Source organism: Pseudorca crassidens, chromosome 6 (assembly GCF_039906515.1).
Source record: "Pseudorca crassidens isolate mPseCra1 chromosome 6, mPseCra1.hap1, whole genome shotgun sequence".
NCBI classification, from domain to species: domain Eukaryota; kingdom Metazoa; phylum Chordata; class Mammalia; order Artiodactyla; family Delphinidae; genus Pseudorca; species Pseudorca crassidens.
In genome coordinates, this window is record NC_090301.1 from 124,444,233 (window position 1) to 124,460,329 (window position 16,097).

At 48.8% G+C, this 16,097-nt stretch overlaps 1 protein-coding gene across 2 annotated transcripts in view; it reads left to right on the plus strand.

The window, feature by feature from the left end:
- Positions 1-6,746: 6,746 nt before the first annotated feature.
- The window catches only part of MYO7B (myosin VIIB), a 72,046-nt gene continuing 62,695 nt past the window's right edge, over positions 6,747-16,097 (plus strand). For both annotated transcript variants that reach the window (XM_067742258.1, XM_067742259.1), the window contains exons 1-4: positions 6,747-6,764; positions 12,552-12,665; positions 13,683-13,835; positions 15,735-15,919. In XM_067742258.1, coding sequence (XP_067598359.1) covers positions 6,747-6,764; positions 12,552-12,665; positions 13,683-13,835; positions 15,735-15,919 — 470 coding nt within the window. The remainder of the gene's footprint in view (positions 6,765-12,551; positions 12,666-13,682; positions 13,836-15,734; positions 15,920-16,097) is intronic.

Consider the following 16,097-nt stretch of genomic DNA (forward strand, 5'->3'; position numbering starts at 1 on the left):
TGCCTCTGATGTATCACTTGTGCAATCACCAGTAATGACAGCCCCCTCCCTACTCAGAAGCTGCTTAGAGTTTGAGCTGCCACAGAGTCTCACAGCAAAGCTTTTTCCTTGGCCATGGCAGCCCTCACTCCAGTGTGGAGCTGTGACATGGGGCAAACAGTGCTGGAGCATTTGCTCAGCTCGGGTTAGGGCATGCTCCGGGGTGGTCCTGGGAAACAAGTCAGCCAGCTGTGTGGTTTCAATCTGCCCTCTCCACCCTGCTTTGGGAGTAGGCAACTGTTCATGTGCTCCTCACAAGCAAGGTACAGGATTTCCACCTCCTTCCTGTTAGTCCCACTTGCCCTCCAATGAGCCAAGGGGGCTTGTCTTCCCTTTGTCAGACCCCAGGGTTAGAGCACCCAATATGTGGCTCAAACTGTTCCCTCTCCAGGGAGGGTCTCTGCCCATGTAATCTCTCTTTTCTTCTGAGTCCCCTCCCAGGGGCACAGAACCCCACCTGACCACTTCTCTTCCCTTCCTACCCAATTTTGTGTGTATCTTTCTTAGAGCCTTGGTTGTACAGGAGTCTTTCTGTCAGTCTCCAGTTAGTTTTCCACAAGAATTGTTCCACATGTAGATGTATTTTTGATATGTTCGTGGGGGGAGGTGAGTTCTGTGTCTTCCTACTCCACCATCTTGATTTGGATCCTCATCTTTTTAAATATAGTCTTTCAGTATTATAAATTTCCTTCTAAGCACTGCTTTCACTGCATTCCACAACTTTTAGTAAGTTGTAGCTTCATTTTCAATTAGTTGAAAACACTTTAAGAATTTTCTTGAGACTTTGATTCGTGTTATTTATACGTATGTTTCTTAATCTCCAAATATTTGGGGATTTTCTAGTTATTTTGATTTCTAGTTTAATTTCTTTGTGGTCTGACAACAGACATTGTATGATTTTTATTTTTTTAAATTTCCTCAGGGATGTTATGGCCCAGAAGGTGGCCTATCTTGGTGAATGGTCCATGTGAACTTGAGAAGAAGGTATATTCTGCTGTTGTTAGATGAAGTATTCTACAAGTGTCAATTAGATCCAGTTGACTAAAGATGCTATGCATTTCAACTATGTACTTATTGATTTTATGCCTGCCAAGTATGTCAATTACTGATAAAGGGGTGTTAAAGCCTCCAACTATAATAGTGGATTTATCTTTTTCTCCTTGTAGGTTTACCAGTTTACCACATGTATTTTGATGCTCTGTTGTTACACACATACATGTTAAGTAAAGTTATGTCTTCTTTGGAAATTGGCCCCTTTATTATTATGTAATTCCCCTTTATATTCCTCATAATTTTCCTTGCCCTGAAGTCAGCACTACCTAAAATTAGTATAGCTACTCCAGCTTTCTTTTCTTTTAATATTTATTTATTTATTCGGTTGTGCTGGGTCTTAGTTGTGGCAGGGGAGCTCCTTAGTTGTGGTTCGCGGGCTCCTTAGTTGCAGCTCCTGATCTCCTTAGTTGCGGCTCACTGGTTCTTTAGTTGTGGCACACGGACTCCTTAATTGTGGCACGCAAACTCTTAGTTGTGGCATGCATGTGAGATCTAGTTCCCCAACCAGGGGTCGAATCCAGGCCCCCTGCATTAGGAGTGTGGAGTCTTATCCACTTCACCACCAGGGAAGTCCCCAGCTTTCTTTTGATTAATATCAACATGGTATATTTTTCTCTCTCTTTATCTTTAATCTATCTGTGTCTTTATATTTAAAGTGAGTTTCTTGCAGACAACATATAGTTGGGAGCCTCAAGCTTTTAAAAGATGAAATCTTCAGATCCTGGTGATCATTTAGATATGAGGATCATAGGATGACTCAAGTGTTTTCTTCAACAATTGCTAGTTCCATTCACTGAGATAAAGAATGAAGGGGAAAGAGCAGATTTAGGGACAGAGGAGATGTGTGGTCATGTTGAGTTTGTTGTGCCCATGGCCTATCTCCTGGAGATATCCAGAGACTAGGGCCTTGGTGGAGCTGGAGTTCCGGATGGAGATGAGGGTTTGAGACATTGACTTCAGGCTAGAAGTGTTTTGATTTTGTCAGTGGCCCTGGGAGAGGGTGGAAATGTGCAAGGGGAGTGGGCAGACTGAAGGAGAATAGAATGAGGACCACCATATCAATGATAATTCTTCGGTTTCAATGACAGAGTACAGATGGCTTAGCTCAAATAACAAAGTGCAAAAAGTCAAAGACAGGATTTCTGTCTTTTGTTTCATTCCCTCCTGTCCTTCCAACTTTCTTCTCTCATATCAGCTATTTTCAGGACACTAGGACCGTAGCCCCTGGCAGTTCTGGAATCACATTTCAGAACTTTGCAACTAGAGAAGAAAACTAATCCCCAGCTTCAATTCAGAACATCTCAGAGAAAGCCCTTTCTTGGATTGCATGCCATCTTTGAGGTACCATGATTCATGGTTCCTATCAGAAACATTTTGGACAAAGGGAGGAGAATTTCCCCCAAAAGAAAATAGGGGACGGCACATCAGGCAGACAAAAACAACCAGCATCTCCCTCAGACACCAAGAGATCAAGGTGAGGGAAAGGGCCCTGGGAGGAGATTGAGGGGACCCCCTAAAGCAAAGGAATGACAGGGAAGTGTAGTCCTGCAGAAGCCAAGGGGGGCGTGCTCAGGGAACAGGACATGGCTGAAAAAGTCCTGTCATGGACTTGGGCAATGTTAGCCCTGGAGGGGTCGCTGCAGCGTTTGTGGGTACGTGTGTGTGACCCAAGGCTTGGGAAGGCATGAAGGGTGAGATAGTGGAGGCAGCATCATGGGGCAACTCTTTCAGGCAGTTCAGCTGTGGAATAGAAACAAGAGGAGGGCAATAGCTGGAGGCGGTCATGAGGCCAAGAAAATTCATTTTAAGATAGACAAAATTTGGATCTCTATGCAGGGAGGAAAACCAGAAGAGTAAGAAAGAATGAAGATGTGAGAGGGAGGGGTAATTGTATTAGTTATCTACTGCTGCATAACAAATTACTCCAAGATTTTGCAGCTTAAAATGACAAATATTTATTTCCTCACCCAATTTCTGAAATCCAAAAACAGCTTATCTGGGTGGTTCTGGGCCAGGAACACTCACGTGGTTTATATTCATTTTCTAGGGTTCATTTATATTCAGCTTCTGGAGCTGGAAGTCTCAGACCAAAGATGTTGGCAGGGGTGGTTCTTCCCAAGGCCCCTCTCCTTGGCTTGCAGACAGTTACCCTCTTGCTGCTTTGTCCTCGTATGACCATCCCTCTGCATGTACAGCTCTGGTATTTCTTCCTCTTCTTAAAAGGATATCAGTCATGTTGGATTACGTCCCACCCTCACAGCTTCAGTTTAACTTCACCACCTCTTCAAAAGGGCTTTATCTTCAAATACAGTTCCATTGTGAGGTACTGAGGGTTAGGACTTTCAACATATGAACTTGGAGAGGGGTTCACAATTCAACCCATAACAAGGTTGCAGTCAAGACGTTGGCTGGAGCTCTGGTCATCTGAAGCCTTGACCACGGCTGGAAGATCTGCTTTCAAGATCACTGGCTGTTGACTGGAGATCTGAGTTCCTCACCACATGGGTCCTCCTTGGGGCTGCTTGAGTATCCTCATGACACGGCAGCAAGTTCCCCCAGGCCGAGTGACCTCAGACAGAGCAAGGAGGAGGACACAGAGCCTTTTATGAACTAGTCTCAGAAGCTATACTCCATCACACCGACCTCATTCTATTTGTTAGAAGGGAGTCACTAAACCCACATCCACAGTAGGGAGAATGAGTCTCCGTATTTGGAAGGGAGCAGCGTCAAAGAATTTGTGGGAGTATTTTAACCATCAGAGTAATTGATAAAGCAAAAGCCCTGATGGAGGAGGCCAGAGAGGGCAGGGCTGGAAGGGTTAGTGTGGGGCTGTCAGGGGGCCCCTTCCCCTGGGCAGTCCCTTAAATGTTCTCAGATATAGGGAAAGGCAGGGAGTGGGCAGAGCTGGAAGCTGAGGGTGATTTTTCTCTCTTTTTTCAATGACACAGATCAAGGTGTTCTGCAGAGTGAGTAGTGGGAGGGAGATTTGAAATAAGAGTGTTGTTGGGTTTTTTTTTCCAGAAAGAGCTGACCAGGGCCCACTCAAGTGTCCCTGAACATTTCTAAGGTCGTAGGGGAGGTGCTGGCCCCTGTCGTCAAGAGGGTGTGACCCATCCTTGGTGGGCTCAGCTTGGTGCCGGGACTTTGCAAGGTACAAGGAGGAGTCAACAACATTCACAAGACAAGGGTGGACCAGAGGGGGCCACATACAGTGCAGCTTACCGTACTTTATTTTTGTATTCCGTTTATGGGTACTTATAAAACCACTTTGTTCCAGAAAAGATGTAAGTCAGTTTCTAGGCAGGTTGGGATAGAAATGAAGCTCGGATGCCTGGTTGATAGAATGGAGAGAAAAGCAAGGGCTGAGGGGTCGTGATGAAATGAGGGAACAGTTGGCCATGGGCGGAGGGCCTGGTGCTGGCCTGGGGTGTGACTGGAGGGTGGCAGCTGGAGGACATGGCTTCTGAAGTGGAGAAGTTCTGGGACACAGGAAGACCAGGGCCAGTCGTGGGGGAGTGGAGGTCAGTGGAGTCTGGGGACCAGAGGAGTGGGAGTCCAGAACACTTGGCAGGTCCATCCCCCAGGGATGGCAGGACTGGAGGGGGGCACCTATGGGACACATCCTGGTGTCTGGAGAGGGATTATGTCCATGGAGGTCAGTGCCATGGGTGAGGGGGTAGAGGGTGACAGAGCTAAAGAACGTGGGTGAGCCTCAGATTCCTACCTGGGGTGGAGAAGTGAGGGGACAGAGCCACAGTGGGGAGCGAGAGGCAGGCAATGCCCTCTGCGTCTTTCCCACCCACCACCTCATTGCAGTATGTGAGGCGCAGAGATGGACCAGCCTCCCCTTGAAAGAGCAGTAGCCTCAGACCCTTAAAAAGGAATCTCAATCTGATTACTACCGCCTTTTACATTGTAGGCACTCAACAAATGCTAGGAGGAGTAGATTGCCATAAACATATAAATGCTCACACACGAAAGAAAAATTGGAATAAGAAAATTCTTTGTCCAGCAGAACAGAGTGGCAAAGCTTCTCTGTCACATTCACCCACTACCTACACCTCCCAGCTTGGTCTGCTCAACCCAAATGTGCTGACCCCTCACATCCTTTGCACTTTTCCCTCTGCCTTTGCTAAAGTTGCAGCATCCCTAGAGAATCGCTCCCCCCTCCCTTTTATTTTGGTCTCCCGGCTTGCAAGATCTCAGTTCCCTGACCAGGGAGTGGACCCGGGCCACGACAGTGAAAGCCCTGAATCCTAACCACTAGGCGACCAGGGAACTCCCGAGAAGGCCCCTCTTTCCTTCCACTGTGAATTCTTACAAATCTGGCAAAACCATTGTCAAAGGACATCCTCTCCAAGGGCTTCGTTCTCTGTTTCACTGAACAACTATTTCCTGGGTCCCTCCTTGGAGCAAGTCTGTGTTAGAAGCAGGGAGCATATGATGAACAAAAAAGCCAGTACCTGCCTCCCGCTGCTCAGTGGGGCAAGGCTGGGCATGGGTGGGGCTCCTCCTTGAGATCAGGGCCTCCACCCTCCCCTCCTTTCCCCCCTCCCTCCCCTCCCTCCCCTCCTTTCCCCCTCCCTCCCTCCCCTCCTTCCCCCCTCCCCTCCTTCCCCCTCCCTCTCCTCCGTCCCTCCCCTCCCTCCCCTCCCTCCCTCCCCTCCCTCCCCTCCCCTCCCTCCCCTCCCTCCCCCACCTGCTGGCAGCTACACAGGCCTGCCTGTGTGCTCCCAGGGCACCAGGGAGGCCGCCAGGTGCTGCGGACAGGTTTGAAAGGAGGCAGGTCCAGGTTGAATCCCCAGCTGTGCTACTGATCAACGGGTCACCTTTCCTTTGTTGAGTCCCATGAGTGAAATGGGGGATATCTGTGTTTTGGGGGTGTCCGTGAGGTTTATTTATTTATTCTTGGCTGCGTTGGGTCTTTGTTGCTGTGTGCAGGCTTTCTCTAGTTGCAGCGAGCAGGAGCTACTCTTCGTTGCGGTGCGCGGCTTCTCATCGTGGTGGCTTCTCTTATTGCGGAGCACGGGCTCTAGGTGCACAGGCTTCAGTAGCTGTGGCTCGAAGGCTCTAGAGCGCAGGCTCAGTAGTTGTGGCTCACGGGCTTAGTTGCTCCGCGGCATGTGGGATCTTCCCGGACCAGGGCTCGAACCCGTGTCCCCTTCATTGACAGGTGGATCCTTAACCACTGCGCCACCGGGGAAGCCCCTGTCCGTGAGGTTTAGATCAAGTATGTTGTGTCTCTAGTTCTGCTGGCTGCTTCCCTCAGCACTCCGTGTGGTGTAGGGTGATGACTGGTATTCACGGATGTCTGACCAGACACAGCTTGAGCTTCTGGACGGCAGGGATGGTGTCCTAGGGATGTTCAGAACCACCGCACTCCCAGTTGAGCCCAGTGCCAAGTGCAAAATAGACGTTCAGTAAAGATGAGATAGGATGGATGAAGCTGAGGGCGCCTCCTCTCACACTTGCGGTGGGACCATGACTCAACCGTCCATTCATTGAAGAGTCATTTCTCGGCCCCATGCCAGGCGCTCAGAGCCACGCTGATGAACACACGTGGCTCCTGCCCTCCAGGGCTCCAACTCAGGGCCACAAGGACTGACATTCTGCTTTCTCTCTGCACACAGGTTGTCAGGAGTGGCTGCCTCAGGATGTCGGGCTTGAGACTGGTAAGAATGGCATCTCTTCCATCGAGGGGTTGTTCGTGGGAGTTGCCACAGGCTGAGTCAAATCACTCCCAAGGAAAGAAGAAGAGAGGCAATGAGACCCTATAAGGAGAATACCGGAGACAGGGAGTTTGGAGGAAAGAGACAGATTGTATTACCTAAAGAAAATGACCTTGGCCAACCTTTGGGCTTTGGCAGGGGGACCACACTTGCACAGTAATCCCTCACTTATATTCAGGGCTTAAAATGTCCTGACAAAACACACTACAATATATAAAATAGGTAACCAACAAGGACCTACTGTATAGCACAGGGAACTATACTCAGTATCTTGTAGTAACCTATAATGGAAGAGAATGTAAAAAAAGAATATATATATATATGTATAACTGAATCACTTTGCTATACACCTGAAACTAACACAACATTGTAAATCAACTATATTTCAATAAAAATTTTTAAAATAGAATAAAATGAAAAATAAAAGAACAGAAAAAAAAATGTCTTGACAGGGTATTTCTCATTGGTTGGATCCTTCATTTATCTAAGTAAAGGCAGCACAGAGGCATCTCTAGGCCCATCTTTTCTATGGGAAGAGAAGACATGGCAGGTGGGCACATGGGATCAGGGCACAGCGCCCATTTCAGCCAATGTCCAGAAGAGCCAGCCCACCTCGGAAGACGGAGGATCAGGTCTCCCGGAAGTGGATTCTTCATGGCCTTGGGTCTTTGAGTTTCCTTGTAGTAATTTCTGTCTCAGGCTGGGGAAGGAACTTTCTGCATCATGGGTAGCAGCCAGCTGTCAGGTATTGCTTATCACAAAGAACAAGGAAGGTCACGTAGATCTCTCTGCTTTCTGTAATTCCTCCTCTGTTTCTTGAATCTCAATATAGACGTGACTTTCTTTGCAGCTGATAGCTTCTGCTTTATCTCTTCTCACTCACTCTTCTCCTGATTCAGCTGTTTCTGCACCGTCATCTTTTTCTTCCAATAGAGTTCATGAAGCAGCTCTATTTTCTGCGCTCGGTTTCTCATTTATTTCCTAGGAGAGCTTTGGCCAAATGGAGTGAACAAAAGTCACGTTCTAGCTCTTTTGTTTATCTTTCCAGCTCATGTTGGCCTGACACCTTATCATTAAGTGTGGACTGGAAATGGTCTTTCTCTTTTTCATCTCTGGTTAATATCAAGTTCACTGTGAGATACCCATCATCTGTCTTTTTATTTATTTATGTATGTATTCATTTATTTATTGGCTGCGTCGGGTCTTCGACGCATGCGGGATCTTCGTTGAGGCATGCGGGATCTTCCGCTGTGGCATGCAGGCTTCTCTCTAGTTGTGGCGTGCAGGTTTTCTCTACTCTAGTTGTGGTACACAGGCTCCAGGGAACGTGGGCTCTGTAGTTATGGTGCGCGGGTTCCAGAGCACGTGGGCTCTGTAGTCTTCGGCACGTGGGCTCTCTAGTTGAGATGCGCAAGCTCAGTAGTTGCGGCACTTGGGCTTAGCTGCCCCGCGGCACGTAGGATCTTAGTTCCCTGACCAAGGATCAAACCTGTATCCCCAGCATTGGAAGGTGGATTCTTTACCACTGGACCACGAGGGAAGTTCCCATCATCTGTCTTTGACTGATAATCTTCTCTCTTTGGTAATCTGCCCGCTGTTTCAGCTGCATGCCGCAATTTTCACACTGGAATTTTATCCTTGTTGTAAGAAAGCTTTTCTAGGTCTCTGAGGTTCCTGATGTGACTCAATTAGTTCACTGAATCTAGTACGCTTCTCAGGCTGGTCTTCTGCATCCTGTGGCAGCTGTTCCTTGCTGTTCTTTTTCATTTCGCTTTTAGTTTTATTAAGTTGTTTTGGGCACACAGTTTGAAGAATCAGTCCCCCACTTCCTCTTCCAGAGAGGTGACCACCTCGACCTTCTAGTCGATTCATTGATACTTCCCTCTGTGTCTCTAAAGAACGTGTGTACAGGGCTGTTTGAGTTTTCGGTTCCAGGCATCACCTATTACTGACTTCCCACTAGGTGAGAAGGGCCTTAGCTCCTTGCCCCTAACGCCCGCCCACAGCACTCATACTGTCTCTCCTTCCTCCCGAAATTGTTAAATCCTAGCTTTCATTAGATCTACATACAGAGTTTACCTGTTTTATCTAAGAAAATGTTCCTCTCAAACGAAATTACGGTGACCAGGGGGGAAGTGACAGGGGTGGGGAAGGATAGTTAGGGAGTTTGGGACTGACATGTACATACTGCTATATTTAAAACAGATAACCAACAAGGACCTACTGTAGAGCACAGGGAACTCTGCTCCATATTATATAACAACCTAAATGGGAAAAGAATTTGAAAAAGAAGAGATACATGTATATACGTAACTGAATCACTTTGCTGTACACCTGAAACTAACACCACATTATTTTTTTGTTGTTGTTTTTGTTTTTATTTTTGGCTGCGTCAGGTCTTAGTTGCGGCACGCAGGGTCTTCGTTGAGGCATGCAAGATCTTTCTTTGTAGCACGTGGGCTCTTCGTTGTGGTGTGTGGGCTTCTCTCTAATTGTGGCCTGTGGGTTTTCTCTTCTCTAGTTGTGGTGCACAGGCTCCAGGGTGCGTGGGCTCTGTAGTTGTGGCTCATGGGTTCCAGAGCACATGGGCTCTGTAGTTTGTGGCATGTGCACTCTAGTTGAGGCACTAGAGCTCAGTAGTTATGGCATACGGGGTTAGTTGCCCCATGGCATGTGGGATCTTAGTTCCCTGACCAAGGATCGAACCCACGTCCCCTGCATTGGAAGGTGAATTCTTCACCACTGTACCACCAGGGAAGCCCCTAACACAACATTGTTAATCAGCTATACTCCAATATAAAATAAAAAGTTTAAAAAAAGAAAGAAAGAAGATGTTCCTCTCGACTGAGTCCTGCAATGTGTTGTAAGTGCTGTGCTTCCCTTTGCTAGACTTTGTAATTGTCCTTCTGCCCTATCTGCTTTGTTTTCTCTATACTTGTGATGACATAACCTTCCCCCGACCCCCGCCACCCAGCTTTCTCCCAGATATGTCAATGTCCTTTCAAAATGATTCATCTGGGAGTTCAATCAGTTTCATCCTCAGGAAGAAGTTTCTCCCAGCGTTGCGGAGGCCACATCTAAACCGGCATCTTCTACTTCTGAGGCACACATCTCAGAATTGTCCTGGGGTCTCCTTCACAACCACCCTGAAGATTTCTTTCACCTCTCCTTTGCACTGAATCCCTTTTCTCGGACCCAAGGTTCTTCTCTCTCTTGGTTTACTCCCTTGTTTTGATCAAGCACAACCTGTAATAGCTTCCTGAGAATGGGTACATATGAAGTATTTTTAACAACTTGCATGTCTGAAAATATGTTTATTCACATTTGAATGTCAGCTGGGCATAGGATTCCATACTAGATGTAATTTTCCCTGAGAACTGTGAAGACATGTACTCCTTCTGGTTTCCAGCCTTGCTATGGAGAAGGTGGACAACATTTTAATTCTTGAGCCTTTGTATAAAACTTATTTTTCTCTCTGAAAGCCTTTATGATCTTTTCTTTGTCCCAAGTATTTTGAAATTTCTTGATGTGTGTGTTGGTGTGGACCTATATTCATTCTTTGCACTGTTGACTGAAGTTCGTCCCCTAATCGTTTTTTTCCAAAAGGCTTATGGGAAAATATTGTATCTTCAATAATGTTTGTTATCTTTATACTGGAAAGACAATTTGGCTGGGTAAAAAAATTATTGGATTTTATTTTCTGTTTTTTTTTATTGTGGTAAAAAATATAACATTCAATTTACCATCTTAACCATTTTTAAGTGGACATTTCAGTATTGTTACGTATATTCACGTTGTTGTGCAACAGAGAACGTTTTCATCTTGCACACTTGAAACTCTATCTCATTAAACACTGTGTTCCTTCCGTCCTCCTCCAGCCCCTGACAACCACCTTTCTACTTTCTGTTTCTATGATTTTGACTACTTTAGATACTTTCCATGAGTGGAATCATACAGCATGTGTCCTTCTGTGACTGGCTTCTCTTGCTCAGCATAAGGTCCTTGAGGTCCATCCACACTGTAGCACATGACAGGATTCCCTTCTTTTTTAAGGCTGCATAATATTCCATGCTGTGTAGTATTCATTGTGCTATATCATTTTATATAAGGCACTTGAGTATCCATGGATTTTGGTATCTGCAGGGGCTCCTGGAATCCATCCCCCAAGTACTTTTAGGGATGACTGCATGTACTACATTTTTGTTTATTTGTTCATCTGCCAATGGACATTTGGGTTGCTTTTACTGCTTGGCTATTTTGAATAACGCTGCAATGAACATGGGAATGCAAATATGTCTTTGATATCCTGCTTTGAATTTCTTTGGATATTTACCCAGAAGTGGGATTGCTGGATCATATGGTAATTCTATTTTTAATTTATTGAGGAACCTTCATACTGTTTTCCCCAGTGGCTGCACCATTTTACATTCCCACCAACAGTGTACAAGGGTCCCAATGTCTCTACATCCTCAATAACACTTGTTGTTTTCTGTACTTTTTTATAATGGCCATCCTAACAGCTGTATTGCTCTCTTCCTGAGATCTTTGTAGGAGATGTTCGGCCCTCGTATATGATTTGAATTTGTCCTGAATTATCTCCTTATAAGTGAACTTGTCTTTTTGTCTGCCTACCCCTCAAAAAATTATTTCTTAATTTTTTAGTCCAATACCTTTATGTCCTAGAGTTGATTTTTCTTTGTCATTATTTCAAAGAAATAATGGTGTGTCTTCAATCCATAGATTCAAGGCTTCATTAATTTCTTGAAAGTTGTCTTGAATTTTATATTTAAGTAATTTTTCTGGTTTTTCCCCCGATTTTCTTCTTTGTGCACTTCAATTATTAGTATTTTTGTCCGCCTTCCATATCTATCCTTTTTTTCCTAATCCTAACTTTGAAAATTTCTCTGTCATTTTGCTCTTTTCTCCTCCTGTCTTCTATGATCTTTACTACAATTTTAGCAAGTGCTTATTCCCCTGTTGCTGCTTCCAGTTTTGCTTTCACCTCTGGCGCATGTTTACTTGTTTTCCTCCCTTTCTTTCTTGAGCTCTGCCAATTCACGTCCCATCCTTTTCAGTTGTCTCGGCGTCTAATTTCTGAGCCCTCGTGCCTCAGCTCTACACCTCAATAAGTTTTTTGGAAATCATGGTGAGATACTTGGTCACAACTTTCCACTGCTCTGTGGCAGTTCGTTTCCCCCTGGTGAGTGTTATTCACCTGCTCATTTCCTCCTTTTGAATGTCAGTATATTTGCATGTGGGTCTCTGCTTGTTCCTTTGGGATTCCTCCTCTTTGAGCAGCGTGAACTTTCTTGGATTAGAAAGAGGTTCACGTGGGTCAATGCCATGCTGCAGGCCAGGCACAAACCTAGTGAGATTTTAGTCTTTGTCTTTCCCCAGCCAACGGGTTTGGGTGCTACAGGGCTATTCGCAGGGCAAAGACTCTCTTTTTGCACCTCACAGAGAGATACTTTCCTGCAAAAAGCTGGGCCGGGGAAGCTTCCCCTGCCACCTCCCATTAACTTCCTGGCAAGAGTGAGAAAGGGCTGGGAGCAGGGTAGGAGAGAGGGAAGAAGAAAAAGAAAAAGGAGGAGGAGGGGAAGGGGGAGAGAGCATGCCTCAGCCAGCGTGGGATCTCTTGGTTGGAAGGGACACCCCCCGGGGAGGTAAGTCTTGAGCAGGAAGGGGAAGGTGGATCAAGCATCTGACCACCGACTCCTCTCTGCTCTCCAGGGTGACCACGTGTGGCTGAACTTCACCTCTGCTGACAAGACCAGTGTGCCCATCGGGGGCATCATCAAAGAGACAAAGCCTGGCAAGATCTTGGTTGAAGATGATGACTACAAGGTCAGTATGGCCTCGCTCTCCTGAGGGGCTCAGCCTTCTCAGCCCCATCCCCCCACCCCTCCTGGGCCCCAAGCCCCCTCCCATCTCTGGTGCTGCCCCCAGCACCAGGGATTCCAGAGCCCAAGTCAGGGACCCATGTGGCAGGACAGACTACAGGGAAGTCCCGTCGTGGTGAACGTTGTGTGTCTGTCTTGGGAACTGCTCCTATAGTGAAGAAGCAGGGAGTGTGTTGGCAGATGGACAATTAGGGGACCAGGAAAGCGTGAAGTGGGAAACGGGCTGTGACAGAGAGAGGGGGAGGGCAGGAAGATTGTTTGCAAAGTAAAGGAAGCTGAGCAGGAAGGACAGGAGGAGGGAGGGAAAGGTGAGAAGGATGCCTGGAGGGGAGGCCCTGGAATGTGAGGAGATGGAGGAAGCCCAGCTCACGCTGAGCAAAACAGCCCAGAAGAGAGAGTAGGAAGCTCAGGGTGACCTGCTGGGAAGCGAGCTCCGTCCCCTGGGGGGCTGGGGAGCAGCAGGGGAGCGACAGTGGAGAAGGGCGTGCAGAGTGAGGGGTCCAGCTGGTCATTTAAGTCCTCCTTGGGCAACCCTCTTTGCTGAGGCGCTTCAAAGTGAAGCATGTAGAGACTTGGCCTCCAAGGAGAAAATTCTAGACTGTGACCTGTGAGCCCCACAGATTGGAAGCCAGTCAGATGTTAACAATAATACCTTCTATTTGCAAAATGATGTCATACCATTTAAAGAACACTTTCACTTGCACATTTTTATTCCAACCATCTGTGAGGCTCCCCAGCTGCAAACGGCCCCTGACCCCAATCACTGACCCTCAGTGCACACTGACCCTCGGCCCTAGACGTGTGCTGACTCCAGCCTCGGATTGAGCCGATCCCTTGACCTTCACCACAGACCAAAGCCGGCCAGGTGCCGGCCACTAGATCGTCTGATCCATGGAGGACGTGGGGGACAGGTTGGCCCAGGACAACCCCCGCTCAGGAAAGCCTGTGCCCTTTGTTCCAGGAACACTGGATCCGAGCAGAGGACCTTGGCACCCTCAGCCCCATGCACCCCAACTCTGCTCAGGGCGTGGATGACATGATCCTCCTGGGGGACCTGAACGAGGCGGGCATGGTGCACAACCTCCTGATCCGCTACCGGCAGCACAAGATCTACGTGAGTCCCTCCTGGCCACATGGGGCCCCCTGGTGTGCTGGGGCCACACGTGCTGACTTGGCTGGGGAAGCAAACTATGCCCCGGGCACACTTGGCTCAGTCCCTACTCCCCACGCCCTCACAGCATGAGGATGCTCATCGATCTCTGCTCCCCAGTCTGAAAGAAGCAGGGGGATAAAGCCTTCGAGTGTACAGAAAGCTGACACGCAGCATGCCAGCTCAGTACCCGGCACACGGGAGGCACTCAATTACTGCTGCCTCTTCGCTCCTCTGTGGCAGAGCAGAAGGCCTGCTCTGGTGGCCGAGAGGACTGAAGGCCATGGGGCGTAGTCTTCTGCCTGGTTCCTTCCTAGGTATGTGGCAGAGACAGGGTCACCAGGCAGAAGACCTCTGCCCTCCTATGAAGTAAGTTGCGTGACGACCAGGAGGGCCGCGTAGGGAAATGCGGGTCCTTCTCCCAAAGCCTAGCGGTGGATGGGAGGGTCTCATCCCTGTTCTAATGCAGACCTCCCAGGGGAGGTGGTATTCCAACACTGACACCGGCCCTGCCGTGAGTGGGTGTGACCCGGGGAAGTCACCACCTGCCTGGGCTTCTCAGAGGGAGGTGGCTCATTGACCTCTGACCAGCCCTGATGCTGGGATGCTCAGAGGAGTGGGAGAGTGAGCAGGGGCCCCCGAATAGAGGGCTGGGCTGGGAGAGAAGAAGGAGGAGACCCTCGGGAAGGAGATGGGGATGGGGCACTCTGAGTTCACTTTGGATGAGTGAGCCTCAGCTGCTGGGACCAAAACCAGCGATTATCCAAGTTGAACTGCAGCTTATCTTTTCCAAAGAGCTTATGCTTGCTTTCTTTTATCTGGTGGTTGTCATAGTCCTGAGCCAGAGAGATTATCGTCTCCCTTCCTAAAATGAAAACGAAGACTCGACTTCATGACAAGTCATGAAACCATGACTGTTGAGGTGGCCGTCCCCGTCCCAACCCAGAGGGGCAGGCAGGCCCAGTGGAGGCTCCAGAGGAGTGGGAGGGTCCAGGAGGGGTCCAGGAGGGCTACTGTGGTGGCCCAGCCTCACGGAGGCCCCTGTGAAAGGCAGGTGAAGACTTGCTTCATACATTCACTCCATTTTTTTTTTTTTTGGCTGCGCTGGGTCTTCGTTGCTGCACGTGGGCTTTCTCTACCTGCAGCGAGCCACGGCTACTCTTCATTGCGGTGCGCAGGCTTCTCATTGCGGTGGCTTCTCTTGTTGCAGAGCACGGGCTCTAGGTGCACGGGCTTCAGGAGTTGCAGCACGCTGGGCTCAGTAGTTGTGGTACACGGGCTTACTTGCTCCGTGGCATGTGGGATCTTCCCAGACCAGGGATCGAACCCGTGTCCCCTGCATTGGCAGGCAGATTCTTAACCACTGCTGTTTTTTTGCGGTATACAGGCCTCTCACTGTTGTGGCCTCTCCCGTTGCGGAGCACAGGCTCCGGACGCGCAGGCCCAGCGGCCATGGCTCACGGGCGCAGCCGCTCCGCGGCATGTGGGATCTTCCCGGACCGGGGCACGAACCCGTGTCCCCTGCATCGGCAGGCGGACTCTCAACCACTGTGCCACCAGGGAAGCCCCATTCAGTCCATTTTTATCAAGCCTCTTCTGAATACCAGACAGAGCGCCAAACATTAAGCACGACCACCTCATTTAACGTCCCTGTGAATGCACGCCTGCCTGGGAGCTCTCTTTCCTGGTGAAGGATCTGAGCTGCTGAGGGTCTCGTCTCTCGGTCCAGAATCAGACCCCGCCTCCCAGCCACAGTCAGCCAGCCCTGGTGGCCCTCGGGGGGTGGCATCCAAGGCCAAGATCAGGGCCAGGCAGCGCTGATCCTCAGAGTAGGGGTCACTAACCACCTTCTCCCTTCCCCAGACGTACACAGGCTCCATCCTTGTGGCCGTGAATCCGTACCAGGCGCTGCCCCTCTACACCGTGGAGCAGGTGCAGCTGTACTACAAGCGCCACGTGGGCGAGCTGCCACCGCACATCTTTGCCATCGCAAACAACTGCTACTTCAACATGAAGCAGCACAAGATGGACCAGTGCTGCATTATCAGGTGAGGTCCTGGGCGGGCAGGTGGGCCAGACACTGCCTCCGAGCATCTCATAAAGGAGGGCGCATCTCCTCTCCCAAAACCTCTCCCGAGTAGTGTGTGACTTAGGGCCTCCCGTTCAACTGCAAACACCCCCCTTCACGGCCACAAAGTCCTTCTGAGGCTGCCTTCCGTCAGAACC